Genomic DNA, 19,635 nt, shown 5'->3' with positions numbered 1-19,635 from the left:
GGCGGGAGCGGCCGCTCCCGCCCGGCCCCCGGGCCCCACCGTCCCCCTCTCCGGAGCCGCCGGAGCTTTTGTTTTCCCCTTCTTTAAACTGCCTCCTGCACCCCCAGGGCAAGACGTTCTTCCTCTCCTCTTCCCTCACTGAAAACTCCAGCCTCAACACCTGGGGGGTGAAGCAATTAACTGATTGGGGCGGGAGGGGGGAGGGAGGGAGATTGAACGCAGCTGTGTTAATAGTTTCACCTGATCAGTTCTGTGTTCTTCAGGAATAAAAGGTCATACAGGTTAAGAGGGCTGCCAAGTAAACCTCCAGCAGTTCTCCATGCCCATCCTCATCCTCAGCTCCAATTCCTGCTCCCAGCAGTGGGGAACAGAGAACAGCCCCAAGTGCAGCCCCCAGGGTTTAAAGGAAAAACAGCAGTTTGATCAAAACAAGTGTTTTCTCAAACTAGTCACCCGACTTGAAATCCTAAACAGTGTTCTTACATAGCTGGAAGCATTCAAAACATTAAGAAGTAAGAACAGATAAAGTAACATCTTAAAGAAAAAACTTTTAATGTAATACTATAACCCATACATGGACTGGTTTTTTTAAAAAAAAAAAAAAAAAAGAAAGAAAAGAAAAAATTAGAATGCAATGCAACCTTAAAGTGTATTCCACCATGACTTTTATCTAACCATCTTTCCTGGAATCTGAAATTTTAGTCAGTACTGATGACGGATGGGCACATAAAGTGAAGAAAGATTAATTGAATGGAGTGAAGGGCGGAAGAAGAGAATATTTCTCAAGATTGTTTCCTCCCACAGTACAAATTTAACAAGTGTTTTCAAGTTTAGTTTAATTAAGCTATAATTACCTTCTGTGGAAGTGTTGGTGAGAAGACCGCTGCACAGCTGGAATAACATAGCAAGTATAATTACTCACCACCCCAATTAAAAAAAAAAGTCTTTTGAGATGTTTCTACCAATAGCAAGAACAGTTTAAGTATTATTAAGCAGTATTTTAGCAGGTTTTTTTAATATCTATCTGTTACCTGATTGGTAAAAAGAAAAAAGCTACAGCAGGACAAGAACCATACATCAACTAACATTGCTAGCATTGCATTTCCCTTACTTAAAAAGCTACACTGAACACAGAATACCATGCATATACAGATATTACCAACTACTTTGAAATAACTGCTCTTCAGTATGAGGGAATTACCAGCTTACCCTAAAAAAGTTTTTCTTCTAGCTAAAGAAATGCTATAAAAAATGAAACGAAAAAGTCGAATATGTTGGCTTTATCAATACAGATGGAAGAAGTGTGTCAACTATAGCGTTCGCTCTGGAATCGTGGGGCATAGTTTCTGGCACTTTCATTCTCCTGCGTTGTGATTAAGTCTATAATAGCTGTCAGTACTGCTGTATCCCTGGATTTAATATCATTCCAGTTCACAGGATGTGGGTTTTCTATTTTCTCTTGTAGAAGATCATCGAGCTCTTGTCTTAAATTCTGCAAAGAATTTGTTGGAATTAACAAAAAAAAGAAAAAAGAGACAGGCAATTAGAGCCACACACAACGGCATTACTGCAGCAAGTTCAAATCCCTTGGGCCCTCTGTTCACCTAATCTTTACACCTGCTGTTCTCCCATCAATTGATTTCAGCACTGCTATCAAATGCCCCTTCTCAAAGACTAACAGTTTTTCCTCTTACGACAGATGACTATCTCTGGAAGTGATAGCCTTAGTCAGCTAAAAGATGTATAGGCTGTTAATTTCAGGGTTAAACACATCTGGACTAAAAAAAAAAAAAAGTCAGATATGATTTCTAGGATGTAATATTGAACAAAGGGCTATTCAGCTCCTCCTTCCACTCAAACTTACTACTGGTAACTGAAGAGCCTCATCCTCATATTTCCATATCCTCGTGGACATTCATGGACTGATCAAAGTCATCCTACATCTTTAGCTGTGGAAAACTATAGAGATTAAGCTCTTCAAATCTCTCACTGTAAGACATGTTTATAAATCCTTTAAATCCCAACTATGACTCTTCTCTGAAGCTTCTATGTTTTTAAATATCCCCATGAATTCTTCAGCAGAGACTGCACAAGAACATTGCCACCATCTTCCCGATGCCTCAGACACAGCCTCGTTCCCATTAGTCATTAGCTATTACAGTGGAAACAAACAAAAAATAAACCTGTCTGTCTGCTCCTAAGGCTAAACATAAGGGAGTAGATTGTTTACTTTTGCCCAGGTTACCATGCTATACAGGCTGATCATAATAATAATGTTTTAAATGACTTAACATCTCCCTGTAGTGATAAAACCATAGGTATATAGTATATTTCTATTTTTTCAAATATAGAAACCTCTAAGAAGAATCAGTGTTACACTAAGTCTTCCAGTTACATTATTATTAAACATAGTCACCTTAACTAAGTGCGCTATTCTTGCCGGAGACTGGAAAACAATCCATTCATCCACAGCGATGGTATCCTGATCTTTATCCTTCTGAATGGATATATCTCCTCCGAAGAACAAGAGACAGTATGGGGAGACCTCTGTACAATCATACAAGTAAATCTGCAAGACGACAAAATTGTCCAATCATCCTTCAAAACATCTGAAGTGATATCAGTAGCCCTTCATAAAACTCATAACAGAATTCCCAAAGATCATTATTCAGAGTCATTCATGAATTTGCAAGACATATCTGAAGCAATGCAGGTGGAAAAGTTACAAGAAATCAGATTAAGGAGGAGCAAAAGTGTACCCAAACACAGTCCTTCAAACAAACTAGTGAAATCAAACCAACAGCTCCATCACAATTTGAGGAAACAAAATGTTCAGAATATTCAGAAGCGTTACAGTGGTTTGAAATAAAGAAAAAAAAAAATAAAATTTACACCCACTATGCCAGAACCTTAAAAAAAAACCCCCAAAACCAATGTATGACACCCCACCACCCCCCCAAAAAAAATCCCAACCACAAAGAAAATAGTGGTTATTTGTGGAACAATACCACCAGTATGACAAAGAGCATAATCTGACGGCATGTAAAATGAATGACCCGAGACCGGAAGGCTTCAAACAAAGGCACCGTTCACATCCCCTTTGAAGCCTGATCCAATATTAGAGAGGTACAAAAATAAATTGCACAAATATAAACCTTCACATACACTGCTAGTTCTCATCTTCAAATGGTACACAAGCCAGTTATAATGGAACTCTGTTTCTTCCACGTTAACTGATTTAGGATGAATATTAACTGTTCCATCTGTCTTGGTGCAAACTTTCACCCTTAAAAGAAAAAGTTTTTATTTTAGGATTGAAATAAGATCTTCAAAGTTTAGCACAATCATGCCCCAAGTTAAAAAAACGCTCCAATTCTCTGCTAGGATACTAAACTCTGACAGTACAAGGACATCCAAAGAAACTTTAACTCCTTTCCCAAAGAAGTACAACTAAATCTACATTATCAATTTTTAGACACCTTTCTCTGCATTTAAGAAGTCTGAATTCTTTGTAAAGAATTCTATCATTCTCTCAAGTAGAAAAAACAAGTGGCGTTCTTCTTCCAAATGAAGGACTCTGTCAGTTGTCAGTTATTTAATTTGGTTACATAAACCAAGTTTCAAGCAACTTCTTAGAAAAACACATAAGGAACTTCCATATCTGAATTCATTGCTCAGCGTTAAGTGGTGTCAGTGTGGAACAAGGGACTGGTGACAGTGGTGGACATATCACTGCCAACCAGTCTAGAGTGGTGGTGTGCCTTGATTTGTACCACGTGCCTTTGAATAAATCTGACTCAAGGGATAACCGTCAGCTCCTTTGGTTAGACTTAGTACCTGAAATCCCATTCCCTTTCTAACATAATAATGCCATCAGACAATAAAAGCAGAAACTAAGCACAATATATAAGAAGCACAACTCTCCTCCTCCTTCCCACATTTCAGAGAGGTAATTCTTTGGGTGTGAATCACTGAGATCTCTGCTCTCTGTGTGCAGAAGTATTTTCCAAAATAAAGAATTGAGTGTTTGGGAGAGGAACAGCGGGTGGGCAAGCCTCCCAGACACGTGGTTAGTGTAACAGAGCTCCTGTTTAGCAGATGATAAAAGCGAGCCTTCCCGGGCAGTTGGCTGACGCCGAGCTCCACCATGTGGCAAAGACACAGCCACACTGTAACTTGCACCGGGTCTGATAACTTACTGCACCGGGGTGACTCTGGGGACACAATGGATTCGGTATAAAAGGGAGCATCAACTGAGGAGCAGTGTCAGCTACAGATGGGTCTAAGTCACACACGAGTACACTGTTACTGTGAGTAACAGGTAATAAGAATATACAGTATAAGTAGTGATAAATTCACAGTCCCATGCTCTCTCATCTACCCTTCTCAAATGAAGCAAGACCCACCTGTGACTGAGCTACACAGAGATACGTTCATGCACTCAAGCCAATGCTTCATCTGGCTAAACTACCTAACATAGAAAACACCTTGAACACAAACCAACATTAAACCAAATCCTTACATTTTTCTCTTTTTGCTGAAGCTTGGTCGGATCTTTGCAACTTTGGGATATAAACCAGCACAGATGACCGCTTTGAGCAACTTCTCATTATCTGCAGAAGACAGCAAAGTCAATAGTACAGTTCTGCAAACCAAGATTTCAGCTATCAGAAATTTTCCACTTTCCTCCACTGTTTACCTGAGTTGGTGTTAGATTTGGGATCCTTGGGGTCTCTGCTGTTCACAAATCCAGCTGCAAGGAGATGCTCAGCAAACTGTCCTTTCATGTTATGCAGCATCTAGGAAATAACAAAAATTGTTCCAGAATGACACTGTGCCAAAAGGCTTCTCCTCTTTTCCTCACAGACATGATTTAAAACTGTCAGGATCTTACCTGCAGTGTGTTTGAAGACAGGAAATATTCCCAGCAATAGTCTTTCTCAGTTCTGAAACCACGACGCCGAGTCTCTTCCCAGCCCTAAAAATTAAAATAGTAGTTAAAAGGTGTCCGTAAGTGAACACACACCAAAAATGTTCAAGACAGCAAAAACTAGCTGTCAGCAGACAATATATTTTTCTCTACAAGAAAAAAAGTAAATCCCTTCAACTCTTTGTTTATATATATGCAGCACAGAATAGAAAATCACAACCTTATAACATTTTGAATCAAAAACTTCCATTTTCCATGGTGAGGAGTGAAATCTAGTTAAGTTTGCTAGAATTTAACAGTCCTGGGTAGAAACTGTGTTCCAGGCCATTTGTTTCCTCTTTTTACCCCAATGCTATACAGCTAAACCTCCAACACTTTTGAAGTCAGCTTCAGCCTCTTGCAGAGGCTGGAAAGACAAGAATTAATGACTTTGGGAAGGTAACTGCAACATTATATTGTCTTTGTCTCTTTCATAGACTTATCTGCAAGAAATTAGGTTGTTGCACCTGAAGACAAGATTGATCAATATTAGAAAAATGCAAATGAGTTGCCTACCGTGAAAGCATTCACCACAGTTAGATGATCACTTTTAGTGTTCTTCGACAGTTCCTTTCTTCTTGCATCTGCTACTTTCTCTTTGCCCTAAGAATAATTAGAACCTATATAATATTCACAACTGACACACCAGTTCTTTCCTAATTAAGGTACATATACACAGCAATACTTTGTATGCTACATCCAACATTCTGTAGGCAAACACAATACTTTATACTATGTGAAGGCAATCTTTTACTAATAAAATTGTAATTAACATGAAAATAGGATTAAAGTGCTTTTAAACTATAACGTCTCATTAAGTCCCAATATCCTGAAATTCTTAAAACCTTGTGTGTAATTCTTGTCTTAGAAACTTTACCAGAGGAATGACAAAAGGGTCTTTGAAGCTGAGGCTGGCTGCAATGGTAAGCACTGGATCCAAGCAGCAGAATAAAGCTCCAAAGAGGATCATTTTTCCAATATGTGGTTCAACTGGTAATCGTGCTAAATGGACACCGAGTGGAGTCAGTTCTTCTTGTCTGTCCAAAGCATTCTGTCAGAAAGAAAAAAAAAATTAAAAAAGGAAAACCGAATAAAGACAGTATTTGAAATGGGATTTCTTTGAAATAGCCACTAGTATACCTAGAGAACAAAGGAAAACCTAATAGCTGGAGAACGCAGCCAGCTGCAGTAAGGTATGGTAGAAAAGTGACCAATCAAGTTATGAAGAAACAGAAATGTTCAATTAGAGCCAAAGAAATAGAAACCATCTTTAATTGTGTTTCAAGTGGTTTACTAGGGCTTAGCATCCTTCTGGATGAAAATATGAAGAATTCTTAATACTTGAGGGTCTTCCTGTCTCCTAATCAAGCTTATTTTTAGACTTGTATCTTTCCCTCTGTACCACTTCTGTTTTTATTTATTCTACCCTTTACTGCTATACAGCATTGTCCCAGAACACCAGAGGCATGGCCAAATTTTAGTTTTATCTAAACATTTACAGAATCGTGCCATAAGTCAAAATACTGCCCTTCATCTAAACTGGATGTTTCAATTTATTGCTACAACTGATTTGTACAAATAATACCAGGGCAAGAAGTCAGCAGTACAAATGTGTAGTTAAACTCTCCTTCCCCAGCATCCAAAGGGGTAATGATATACAAGATCTTTCTCCTGTACACCCTATTTGCCCACAGAAAAAGTAACTCAAACTGTTGACTAATCTTGACTGGGACAGGAAGGCTGGGTGGAAGCAGCCATGAGCAGGGCCTTACAAAAGCAGCCAGTTAAATAAGTATCTGTAAAGAACTTAAATGCAAGGTGCATGAATATGTTCTGAGTCATTTAGAAAGCTCCTCAGGAACTACTCTATGTAGCCCAGAAACATCCTGTGAAATTATTTCCTGCATTTAGTGAAGATATATAAGGGGTCTACACAATATAATAAGGGGTTGCAAGTGTCTAGACATATACAATCAGAACTGCCTGATAACAAACACCACAGTAACATGGTTCTAAACGGATTTTTCCTTGCATGTACATCAAGCAATACATTACCAGCTCCATCAGATGATTTATGGCCAACATTACAGCATCACGAGATGGCGGATCCATTAGTTTGCTCAGAAAATAAGCAATTCCACCAAGCTTTAGAATCTGAAAGAAAAAAAAAAATACAACAAAAAAGTAGAGAAATTGGAGAAAGATGGCCACCTAAAATTAGTAAGCAGTAACCACACTAATTAAAGAAGTGAGAATAACTCACAGCTTGAGATGGAATTTCACTAATTAAGAACTAAGGACAAAAATAAAAATGTATTAACGATGAAAAACATAAGGATCTATTCTTCATTCAGTGCACATACACGTGGTATTCCTTATGCATGCACGAGGAATTCAATACAAACTGCCAAAAAGGAAACTCACGTCAGTTCTAAAACTACTTTTTAGTAAAATTCTTTTAAGACATCATATCCCTTGACTCACTGGCATTCTCACTGAAGCTCCTCTGACTGAAGGATATTTGAGGGGAGAGGGGAGGAAGCATAGTCCAAATTTTTGACAATACACTTCAGCTTTTATATGTACTAGACAATCTTATTTTTCCTGGGTTGGATGCATCTAGATACAAGTATGCATTTTGCAGAAGTTGCTGCAATTATTAGCTAAGTATATAGTACTTCTAGTGTAACAGAATTTTGACTTGAAGAAAACCCTAGGCTCACAGTTGCATTAAGTTAATTTCTTAACCTTTATTGCAATGGAACAGTAAATAATAAATATGCTTGAAGATTCATATGTTTACCTTGATTTGTAAACAGAGTTCTTCCAAAGGTGTCCTCAAGATCTCTGGTAACTGATAATCATCCAGAAGGCTAGCACGTAGTCCATTGTACAGATGATAACAGTGGCCTGGTTGAACTCTGGAATTATTTAAATGAACAATTTTTAAATTTTTTTTTCGTATGACACTGTGAATTTATTATTGTCTTGGTTTATAAACAGCTTTCCAGTCTGAAACACAGACCCATCAAAAGGAAAAAGGCATGCAGAACATAGAAACCTCCTATCAACTGCTCAAAAGGAGTAATAAGAGACCAGAGAGGAGCTGTAATTCTGAACAAGAGAGAACATATTCCATGAGGTATTTTGAGAAGGAGAAAAAAAAATTGGTATGTAGCTAAGTGTTACTAATTTGTAGGTAATTTTCACTTTAACATATCATAGCCTCATAAATCAGGTGTGAAGGCCAACACTACCAACAAAAATTTTAAAAATGCTGGACTTATTTGTCTATCGGAGGAAAACTCAAGAGTTAAATGCAGCACAAGTTAAGTCAGCTTCCTAGAAAGACAAAGAAACCATTCTTTCTATAAGAACAAGAGACAGTTGTGCTAGTATCTGCTTCTGAACATCTGAATAACAAAGTAGTATCTTCAGCAGCATGTGCTCCAAGACTGAGGGAAACTTAACATCACAAAACTTTTCTATCCCCATTATTCTTACCTTCCTGCTCGACCTTTCCTCTGCTTGGCATTAGCTTTACTAACCCACTCTGCTGCCATTGTGCTAATGTTGTTCTGTGTGTCAAAGTGAGTTTCCTTTATTTTTCCACCATCTATAACGAACACGACGTCATCTATTGTTATGCTGTTTTTAAAAAGAAAAAAAAAAAAGAGAGAAAAAAGTGCAGTTCTTCAACTTCGCAAGCTTGACCTAGGATTTTAAAGGGTTTAGACTCTTTACCCTCCCCCAAACTGTGAGACAACAATAAAAAAAAACAATTGTGTTTGGAATTTCATTAAGAATTACGTTACTAAATGGTTCAAGAAAGAATTTGATTTATTCTCCTAGGTCTGGCAGAAGTCCCCCCATGGGGTTAGGAAGCCTGCAGAGGACAGGCAGCTCAGATTTATCATATTCACCGAAGGCAAATCTTTATAGTAACATCCATGTTTTAATTGTTTAAAACAATTAAAGGAAAACTCTTGTTTAGACTATAAACATTTCTAAAGATAAACTGTTACAAGTGAGTGGTACAAATATATTCCCATATATTTTGGAAATATTAAACAGATTTATACTTTAGATTACTGATTTTGTTTGTTTTAATAAACGCATGGCTTTTTTCAGTCTGTGTAGCTATTTACCTAGTCTCTGCAATGTTGGTAGCAATCACGATTTTCCTTACTCCTGGCGGGGTCTTCTTAAAAACCTGTAATTATCCACGGCCCATTTATAGGTTTGCCAAAACCACACATACGCTTAATTAATTTTTTTTTGTAGTTGTGAAATGTTACTTTATTGCATAACAACATAAGAAAAGCATACCTGAGTCTGGTTAACAGTAGGCATCAATGAATGTAAAGGTATGATAATAAACCTATCTGAAAATTAAAAATCAGTAAGAGACACAGTATAAGCACAGAAACTTTAATTTTACAGGAACATCATGTATGCAGAATAGAGAAAATACGCTGCAAGTAAGACTACTGTTTCATATCCTGAATTCACACTTATACATATCATAATGGCGAACTCTAAAGTAAAAAGATATAAAAGAAATTTAAGTTTAAGAAAATATAGGGAGTTACGTACAGTAATTTATATTTCATTTTAAAATTCTCATATTATTTAACAATTACTTGAGTTTAATAAATAAACTGACACTCTTAGTCTTTCAATACACTGAAATTCTTTATCTATGGAATGTACACAATGCGAACTGTAAGACGACTGTGTGAATAGCCAAGAGCACAGTTAGACAAGTTAGATGAAAATATCAGTTTGCACAAAGGACAAATTAAAGCATCTTGGATAGGCATAGAGCATTTTACTGTCCTATTAAAAAAGCTTCTAGGAATAAACAGGATTTAAAAGAACTACCAGCAAAACAGTAGACAGAAGCTGCTGAAGAATTGAAAGGAAACAAATAGAGAACAAAGGGAGTTCAGTTTTGAATGGAAGTTATCACAGCTACAAGAAAGGTCAAAAGGAAAAAGATCTGGGTCTGAGATTCTTTTTCAGATTGTTCATTCCTACACTGAGGAAAATGAGTTATTATCATTAGTAGATGAAAGATACCATATGTCCATAGAAATGTAAAAATGCTAAACACACTGCAATCATTTTGAGATGAGGAAAAAAAATAAATCCAGTGCAATACCAGCAATCACATGCAAATATTAAGTTTGCCACTAATGCTACTGCTAGAATTCCTATGTAAAATTTGGGTTTTACCTGACTTAAACATGACTTGTGACATCAAGAGATCATGCAAAGTGCTAATGTTGTCCCAGCCTGGAAGAAACACTAGAATTGCACCATCCTATATATAAAAGAGGGAGTGAAGGGAAAAGAGGTTAGAATAAATTATACGCTATGCAAAGAACCAGCCACTTATACATGAATATATAAATAATTAGATAGGTGGTATTTTAAATCCCGTTAACTCAAATTTGGAACAAAGTTTATGAGATTGTTTTCTATAAAAGAATTAGTTAGATATATTTAGCTGAACATAATAAATAAAAATTTGATTACAAACATTTTTCCCTGCAGTCTTTTAAACACCACCATGTTAACACTAGAAGAATTTGAGCTGCAAATAAATCAGAAAAAACCAATGTATACTTTTCGACACAGGAAGAACAAAATATAAAATAGCAATCGATCTTCCTTATCCACAACTTAAATGATTTCTCAACTGAACTATTAAATTATTTACTATTTTTAATAATCACAATTCTCTTTAAGGAATCAGCCAAAATGTGAGCTCTCCCACAGATGTTTTTGAACACAGAAAAAAATATATAACTTCAGGTTTTGACAATCTACATAGGTTATACTTATAGTAAAAGAAGTTATTCTTCGTTTGTCACTGCTTCAGGCACAGGATCCTTCTAATATTAATATTCTGATAATGTTATTATTCTATAACAAGGTAAGGCACATTTGAGGATAACAATGCAGCTGTATTAACTACTAATTTTGATAAGTTGAAAGCTGGAAGTGTCTCCTAGCTGTGTGTTTGGGAGTGTGACTAGACTTGCTAGGCTGTATAAAAATTCAGTTTTCGCAGCACCGAAGTCATCTTTAAATTACTCAGGCAGAAAACCATTAAAGCCAACTGCACTGTGTAGATATGAGGCAGTGAACATCAACTCTTAAGAACTGCTCTTGCCTTTTGCCTCCCATTGCTGAGAAATTAAGAACAGAGATAAAGTTGAACACTAAAGAGGTTTTCAGTTTTCTACAGCTATTTCACAAAACGTAACTTTTATTACACACTACAAAGAACACCACTTTTGACAAACACAGTCATAAAAAGAACTAAAAGTCAAAATTTAATTTGCAATTCTATTACTTTCCATCAAATAACTAAGGTGTATAATCAATTTGAATGCTTTTTTAAAAGTTTAGCCAGAATGAAAAAAGAAACCAAACCACAGCAATCTGAATCCAAATGGCACCCAACCCTTCAAATATCTATCCTGGTCTATTTATGAGACAATCCCTACTGTCAGTGAAAGAAGTCAGGCTCTATTTTTCCCCTTGCTCAAAAGGGACCATAAATGAACATATCAAATATATTTATATTTATATGTTTTCCAAGTTTCTTAAATACACAGCTCTCATAAATACCCTCAACTCCTACTCAAGAAAATGTTTAGATGTGTGCTCCCCTGTAAACATGGATTCTATCCCATCATTTCAATAAACACAGTAACTAACCATATTCTAAACTCAAGGCTTAAATAGCAACTAGATATGTAAAGCTGTTGATTACTTCCCAGAATAGCAAAATAAAAAATTACTATTCTTTGTCTCTGTATGATAAGCCAAACTATCAGCTCTGACACTCCCAACAGCCACTGAGAACAATTCAGTCACATGATTAAAGTGTGATAATAGGAGATTGAAGTTCACCTCTTCTTCCAAAACGATGTGTCTGATAAGTGCTGCTATAAGGTCAAGGTCAACCTTGTCATCATCCATCATTTCCAAGGCATCTATAGTACTTGCTGAATACCTACAGGCATCAAAAGAATACAGATTGGTAACTTTATTAACACACGAAGTCATGCTTCTGCTATAAGACTCTGAAACCCCACATCTAAGTAACTCACTGCTGTTCAATTTCTCTTGAAGATTTCTCTCAAAGAAAAAGACTGAAGAGGAGGACAATTCATCAGAAGAGAACTAATGACCAAAGCTCAAGAAGCCTAACATGTTGGAAGACTGTAATGGGCAACACCAACATGAAGAGTAAGCAACCTGATAGCTCTAAGTTCTCTTAGGTGCAAAGGTAGCCAATTCTCTGTGATAACTCCAAAGCACTTTACCAGTTGCCAGCCAAGTCTTCTGGCAATTCCATCATTATTGTTTTCAATAGCAGCAACTACGGCATTCTTAATAAAAGCACAGAAATAGAATACAGCACTAATTTATGTTTCTCAGTTACAAAGTGGCTAAAATCACATAAGAGTAACTTGAGAACAACCTGCCCCGCAGCTGCCTTAAGTAGTCTGGCCATCGTTCCCTGTAGATTTCCTCTTTTTCTTCTTTTTCTGGTCTGCTTACATGTCCTTGCATGAAACCTTTCTTCCACCGTGGCCGACGGTCTGTGTTTTCTGGAGTATACCTTTAAATGTAAATAACAAACATAATTCAATTTTGAAACTAAAGTCATTTAAAGGCAGCTGCATAGTAGTTTTCCAAACCACGGAAAATATGCAGCGCTTTAGCTATAAAATGTAAACAAGATTCTTAATTTTTTTTTCTGTAAGAAATCTTAGAAAAACAGATACCATTTCTAGTAAGCATGAGAATGGGTAGGAAAAAAAGTCTGAACAAACAGAAAGACTAGCTTGATTTAGTAGCCTGAAAATTCACCACTCCAAAAGAAAAAAGAAGATAAAAGTTTTTTTACCTCCTCCAGACAACATTTCCAGGTTGCTATGTGTAAAAGCTTCAAACACAAACACAACAAATCCATTGTTGTGTTTTTCAACAGAAAACCTTTCTAATTTTTCCACAGATTATTTATAGCAAGATAATCTTTGAAAAGATATACTATGCAAAAAAAAACCACCCCACCCTAAAATACTGTCTATAATGGCGTTCAGAAAATGCACTTACCTCAACTTCTCAATTACATCCTCGAGAAGATACTCCACTACAGGGAAAGTGAAGCCAGGTATGTGAATCATTGGACAATTATCTGTGGAGGATGGCATAATTCAAGTTTTTAAACAGCAAATAAAATACTGTACTGAAATAACAAAGGCAAGAAACATTCTTTGCTATTTTTGCAATATAGTTGCTGAGTCTATAAGGGGGTTTTGTTTGTTTATTTCTAAATTCTCGCAGAAGATGCCAAACTCAATTCGAAATAAAGTTGCTGAAGAAAAAAAGCAAAGGTAGCAAGCAGTATATTGCTCTCCAGCACGCTCTGCTGGTTCCAGCTACAGGATAAACCTGGAAGACTGAACAATTAAAGGCTTCAATCTGGTTGCCCGCTCACACCATGACTTCTAAAATATGGCAAGTATTAGTCAATACTTAATATGAAAACACTCTGGAGATACTGTTTCCATGGTATGTCTGAATAGCAAATACAGAAGCAACATATGCTCATGATGAGCTAAAATTAAGGGAATAAGCATCTCCATTAGCTGGCATTTGTAAAATTGAAGTCATTACCTCTTTTGATAAAAATCAGTCCTAAAATTTGAGAACTACGTTACACCGTAGAAGCCTAAATTACTTAAGAGGAACATTCATAGGAAGCATTTCACCTACCAAAATACTCTGAAAACTTCTCTGCATTTAAAGTAGCACTCATGAGTATTACTTTCAGATCCAAACGAATATTCAGAAGATCTTTAATAATGCTCATTAGAACATCTGATTGAAGATTTCTTTCATGAATTTCATCAAGGACTACATGACTAATGCTGGACAAGTGCCTAAAACAGGACAGCAGGAAGTTAAACATTTGTTTTTAGCAAAATTTAAAAAAAAAAACAAAACAAAACAGAGCAGAAAAACAGAGCAGAGATTGTTAGAAACAGTTCAGTAGTCAAGTCATTTCATAATTGTATTCAGTTTTTTTATTAAATAGGAAAAAACTTACTTATCTGACTGGAGCCACTGTAGGACAATTCCTGTGGTACAGTACAAAATTGAACCTTGTTTCCTTGGTAACCGACTGAAAGAGATACATTAAGAATTCCTCAGTTCTCTTCTGTACTTTGCAAAGTACTTTAAAAGCTTAAAATCAAAATGCAGATAGTCATTACAGACATTATGAAATATGCCCTCATTCTCTAATTTGCTCACTTAGAGTTCAATTGGTGGAACAGGGAATTAGGCCACAGTTGCAGCATTTTTGTTGATGGGAAATGAACTACTTGTAATTTGACAGAAGCCCTGACTTCCCAGATATCATTTTTCATCATTTGCACATTGATCCTCCGACTCCAAGTCCTTATAGCTATCTAAGTGCAGCAGAGATGACGGGTAAATATACACCAGCATAACACTCTTGATTAAATAGTAAATATAAATATAAATGAGATTCTATAAGCTCAAATTAAAATGCTGAAAGGACTAAGCTGTCATCTCTCACCAGCAGTTTTCTCCCTCAACAATAACTGAGATTCCATTATTTGCTGGTAGTGTTTCAGATATTTTTTTTAAATTACAGATGACTACAAATGTGAGAGCTTTTGCTCTATGGCAGTCTATGAACTCTTATCAATGCACCTAACTTCATTACCTGGTCCTAGTGGAATTACTCAATAGATAAGTGTAGCTAATACATAATTTTCTCCAGAAATAAGGGTTATAGCATTCTTTTCTTTAGCGTTTCCATTTTTGCCTTGAAATTAATGGATTAGGGACATCAGTTTTATTTATAGCAGAATCTTTTAGAAGAGCTGAGAAAAGGACTTACTAGACAAAGTATACCGTGGTGCTAGCCACTGTTGTGCGCTGCATAGAATACAACAATCACACTCAAACTTTTTGCTAAGTTTCAGAAGCCTTATTCCCTACACCAGCTATTCACAGAAATTCCTTTTGGAGAAAATACCAGAATGAAAGCAGCCGTCTATGTAATGAACTATTTTTCAAATTGTCTTGCTTGAGTAACAACAGATACCACTGTACACCAATGCACAAAAACTGCCAAGGGAGCCTCTCTCACCTCTGTAGACGTATTTGGTACCCTGTACTCTTGCCGTTACCACACACTTCTGCCCTTTCAGCAGCGACTCTCTCAGCCACCTTAGGAAAATAAAATCAAAATAGCGCATTAAAAAAAAATAAATTACAAAATCCCACAAGGCTGATCTATGATTTTGCTACTCATCAGCAGGAAATGCCTAGAACCTGAAAAACAAACACCCTGAAAATCACCTTTTCTCCTCTACTGAGAACAGTGTTTCCTGCCAGTAACCCAAGACCAGGTTTGTGACCCAGGACTGATTTTAAAGACAGACAACCACTGAGGCATTAGCAATATGCTCCCCCTTTCATCAAGGCAAGCTATTCCTCATGGGAAGTAAGGCTCTATAATCATTTGATACTTCACTATCAAGAAGAGTAACTACTGTGCACTTACAAACTAAACTCTTTCTTGCTCATTAATACACCTCTGACAGGCTGGACACAACATTTGTGCTGCCCAAATCCATTAAAACCACAGATATAAACCATTGCTAAACTCAGGGAAGAATGAACCCTGCAGTGCCAGCACTTTATCAATGACCAAAACTTACAAAATGTCAAATTAATGTATATTAACACAAGTGTTATTCGCAATAGAATTTAAGATGACTGAAAACACACAGAAACTCATCTTCACTGTCCACTACAGGCTGAATGCTTATCTTGAGCTTTAAATTTCACATGAGTATGCGTGATGGCAGAGCAGTTTATCTAAGAGATGCACAGCACCTATCTGGTCATTGGGAATTTTTTCAGAATTTCAGTTTTCAGAACTTTTCAGAAGGAAAAAAAAAAATCACAAGAAGTTAAGTTATTTTGTCAAATAGCACATACCGAGATAGCACTGATCCTCCTAGGCTGAGTACAAACAATCCTGCACGTAGACCCTTTCCCTCGCTCTATGTAATCGTCCAGGATGAACTGTGTGACTTGGGTGGTCTTTCCACAACCAGTTTCACCACTTATCACAGTCACTCGATTATTGTTTATGAGGTTTACAAGTTCCTGTTTCCAAACAAAGAGAAAGCATTTATTGTATTGTTATTCAAAACAGATTTTAGAAGGATTTTGACAATATTCTACTACTGTGTGGTGAACTTAGAAGAAAGCATCGTAGCATCTAAAGAAATAGCTACTCATCTGTTCCTCATAACACTAAAAAAAAAAGTTTTGCTTCGAACTACAGAGAAGTAATTTCTGCACATTTGCACTTCACATGTGTAACGTTTAAAGCATATAAAATACTAGTTTTAAAATATTTAAGATCCTATATGAACCCCCTCCCCACAAGTACTAAAAAAAAAAAATAGTTTTAAAATATTTAAGATCCTATATGAACTAGAAAAAAAAAGCCTGAAATACATTTTTTAACTTTTCTCCCTCCTTCTTGCCTTCTGTATGTCTTTGGTGACTGAAAAGTGCTTTCTGTTGATTTCAAGGCTGTACTAACTGAAGATTTTCAGAGCAACATCTTACTGACAGGACCGTTTTTCGTACACCTCCGGCCTCTACCTCCCAATCCAAAGGATTGTAAAGAGGAATATAACTATTTTAAGAACCAAACATTAACAGGAAGGACCACCTTATGACAAATACATCTCATACAGGTGACATCAAAGGAAGAATTAACATCTATTAATAACAACCTATACTGTCACTGATTTTATATTCTGACTGGGAAATTAGTGGCAGTAACAGCCAGCAGTACAGCCATGAAGTCTGTCATTAAAAAAGGTTTAATCTGCATTATACTCAATACTAAATTGGGCAAATGTTCAACAAATGGCCACAATTTTATATATGTAAGAAAATGAATGCATGATAGTTTATGCAGTGGTCAACTGCTCTATATAAAATCCAAGTGACTAGGAACATTCTAGAAATTTAACTGGCAGAGAAAGAAGACAAGACTTGTACTTTAAACATAAATTTAAAAAAAAAAAAGGGAAAGTGTACTTCAGTGTATCTAGCATCCAATACCAAAAATCCAAGTGACTAGGAACATTCTAGAAAGAAAACAAGACTTGTACTTGAAACATAAATTAAAAAAAAAAAAAAGAAAGAAAAGTGTACTTCAATGTATCTAGCACCCAATAACGTTTCCATGAATAATGCTGCCCCTACTGATAAAACTGTAACTAGCTCCAGAGTAACTACACACACATCACAAAACAGTGAACCCGAGCTACTTTCTGGAAAGAGGTCAAATCCAGTGTCAGAACTGGGAGAGCTTCAGCGCCTTCATAAATGGCAATAAAGGTTTCCTGCTGGTCCCAGTTACACAACTGCTTCCTCCTATTTTAAAACAGAACAACAGTAATGCATATTCTTTCAAATTAAATACAGTTACCTGTCTCATCCCATATGAAGGGAGTTTCTCTCGGAATCTCTGGGGAAAAAGAAAGTAACAGTATCTTTAAACACCTTTTCAGCACTGAAACAAATTTCATCTATGGTCTAAGGTAAACCGGGAAAAAACATGACAGACTGTCAGGCTAATACTTATATAAACATGGACCTTCTAGAAATAAGTTTAATTCCATCCATGTTTTCGGTTTCATTACATTTAGCAAAATTATTTAAAACCAACAGTTTTAAGTAATACAGTACCGTTGCAAGACTAGGGCCTTAGATCAAAGGGAAAACTGCCTGTTCACAGTAACTTTTATTTGACAACTTTATATATGGCTGTTAGAACAACATAAACTACATTTTTAAGAGGCAATTCCTTCAGAGCTCATTTTTGTGCTTTCAACTTTAGACATAAGATGCAGGGGTACAATGCATCAAAAAACTAACTGGAAAACCTCACCCAACTAGAAAATGTGTAGGATTAAAATGTTAGATTTTATGCTGTCATCAAAGCCTGCTGATTTTTTTAATAGTCTTATCGATAAGTATGCATTTTGTAAATTCTGAAGATATTTTTTAGCCAAAGTAACATCATGACAACCTCTTCGTAAATATATTGCAAGAAGTTATGTTTTCTGATTAGTTCAGTTTAAAGAAAAAAGGAAAAAAATCCCCAAACCTTTCTACTTAACATGTGGAAATGTACCTGCATTTCAATATATCTAGGATCAGATCTCTTCTTTCTTAAGTCTTCTTTAAGTTGCTCATCTAAATCAGCATCTTGCTCATTTTTTTCATAGAGATATTCCACATCCCGATCAAGAAATGTTTTTTCCAAGACTGGTCTCTGTTTTACAGGAGCTTTTTCAGTAACCGGTTTCACTTTTGCGGGCTGTTCTGGAGTAGGTCTGAAAAAAGTGCAGAGAACAGAAATGTCAGAAGTTATCCGAAACTGTGCCTGGGCCCTGTGCAGAGCACACTCAACCTTTCCAAGGCAAACCTGAGATCTGTTCCGAGGCATTACAGCCACAGGTTACTTGGCCATCAGCTGACAGAATACAGCGTTTGCCGTTAAAACAACTAAAGTCTGAAAATTATCTGCCATCAAAAATTTTACATTGGTATCTAGAAATGTAAGATGCTCTTTTGTATCATATTAAGCTAACAGAGCAACAAAACATCTCCAGAGACTCACTACCTAACCTGCTGTCAGAACCACTGCCCTGGAACTGGATCACTCAGAACGGAGACCCAAACACCTCCTGTCAGTGGACGTGGGGTAACACACCCGGCTGCCCGTTCCACTGCCATCATTTCACATCCTTTAAGTGTTAAGAATGGACTCTATGTCACAGAGGCTGAGGAAACATCCCAACGCTGTACAATAAATGAAAAATTAAGTCAAACGCCAATAATAATTCCAGAGGCCAGGGGATCTGAAGAATTCCATGTATCTACTCAAGTAGGCCTGCAGATCAGTTATGGGGTTTCATGAATTTAAGTAAAAGTTTAACACCCTAAACTCAACAACAATCTGGAAGAGAGTTTCAAAACAACAGTTACAACTGTTTTAGTATGACAATACACGTAAAGAAAACTGAGTATATTTGTTAACCTAATTCACTCACTACATATAAACACCTTCTGATACATCTTCTAGCAGCTTTGGGGAAGTTTGTTCAATTCAAAGTAATAAAAACATTAGTAATTGTTTCTCTTTACCCTTCTTCATCCCCAGACCACCAGGACATGGCTTCTTGCTCCTTTTCATTTTTAGTTTGGACAGTATTCAACAGTTGCACGATTTGCTCTTCCCTGCGTTCATCCATACGCACAACAGCTCTCTAGTTAAAAAAAAAAAAAAAAGTAAAATTTTCATCAACATGTACTCAGCATATCATAGAATCACTGAATGGTTTGGGTTGGAGGGCATCTTAAACACCATCCAGTTACAACCCCCTGCCCTGGGCAGGGACACCTCCCACTAGAGCAGGTTGCTCAAAGCCCCATCCAGCCTGGCCTTGAACCCCTCCAGGGATGGGGCAGCCACAGCTTCTCTGGGCAACCTGGGCCAGTGTCTC

The 19,635-nt window shown here is 36.7% G+C and overlaps 1 protein-coding gene across 1 annotated transcript in view; it reads right to left on the bottom strand.

Annotated features, from left to right (window-relative positions):
• Positions 1-535: 535 nt before the first annotated feature.
• Positions 536-19,635, bottom strand: part of DHX36 (DEAH (Asp-Glu-Ala-His) box polypeptide 36) — a 30,545-nt gene continuing 11,445 nt past the window's right edge. Inside the window, exons 2-25 of the mRNA XM_014946030.1 lie at positions 19,277-19,398; positions 18,261-18,462; positions 17,553-17,591; positions 16,037-16,207; positions 15,180-15,259; positions 14,106-14,180; positions 13,772-13,938; positions 13,109-13,190; positions 12,471-12,611; positions 11,897-11,999; positions 10,208-10,295; positions 9,299-9,354; positions 9,118-9,182; positions 8,474-8,617; positions 7,773-7,890; positions 7,025-7,123; positions 5,847-6,020; positions 5,486-5,572; positions 4,895-4,978; positions 4,700-4,799; positions 4,523-4,613; positions 3,166-3,286; positions 2,417-2,569; positions 536-1,492 (exon numbers count right to left, since the gene is read on the bottom strand). Coding sequence (XP_014801516.1) covers positions 1,307-1,492; positions 2,417-2,569; positions 3,166-3,286; positions 4,523-4,613; positions 4,700-4,799; positions 4,895-4,978; positions 5,486-5,572; positions 5,847-6,020; positions 7,025-7,123; positions 7,773-7,890; positions 8,474-8,617; positions 9,118-9,182; positions 9,299-9,354; positions 10,208-10,295; positions 11,897-11,999; positions 12,471-12,611; positions 13,109-13,190; positions 13,772-13,938; positions 14,106-14,180; positions 15,180-15,259; positions 16,037-16,207; positions 17,553-17,591; positions 18,261-18,462; positions 19,277-19,383 — 2,733 coding nt within the window. The 5' untranslated portion in view covers positions 19,384-19,398 and the 3' untranslated portion in view covers positions 536-1,306. The remainder of the gene's footprint in view (positions 1,493-2,416; positions 2,570-3,165; positions 3,287-4,522; positions 4,614-4,699; positions 4,800-4,894; positions 4,979-5,485; positions 5,573-5,846; positions 6,021-7,024; positions 7,124-7,772; positions 7,891-8,473; positions 8,618-9,117; positions 9,183-9,298; positions 9,355-10,207; positions 10,296-11,896; positions 12,000-12,470; positions 12,612-13,108; positions 13,191-13,771; positions 13,939-14,105; positions 14,181-15,179; positions 15,260-16,036; positions 16,208-17,552; positions 17,592-18,260; positions 18,463-19,276; positions 19,399-19,635) is intronic.

This window comes from Calidris pugnax, unplaced genomic scaffold (assembly GCF_001431845.1).
Source record: "Calidris pugnax isolate Ruff unplaced genomic scaffold, ASM143184v1 scaffold111, whole genome shotgun sequence".
NCBI lineage: Eukaryota > Metazoa > Chordata > Aves > Charadriiformes > Scolopacidae > Calidris > Calidris pugnax.
Note: the sequence above shows the minus strand (reverse complement) of the source record. Positions and strands in the feature narration are given on the sequence as shown.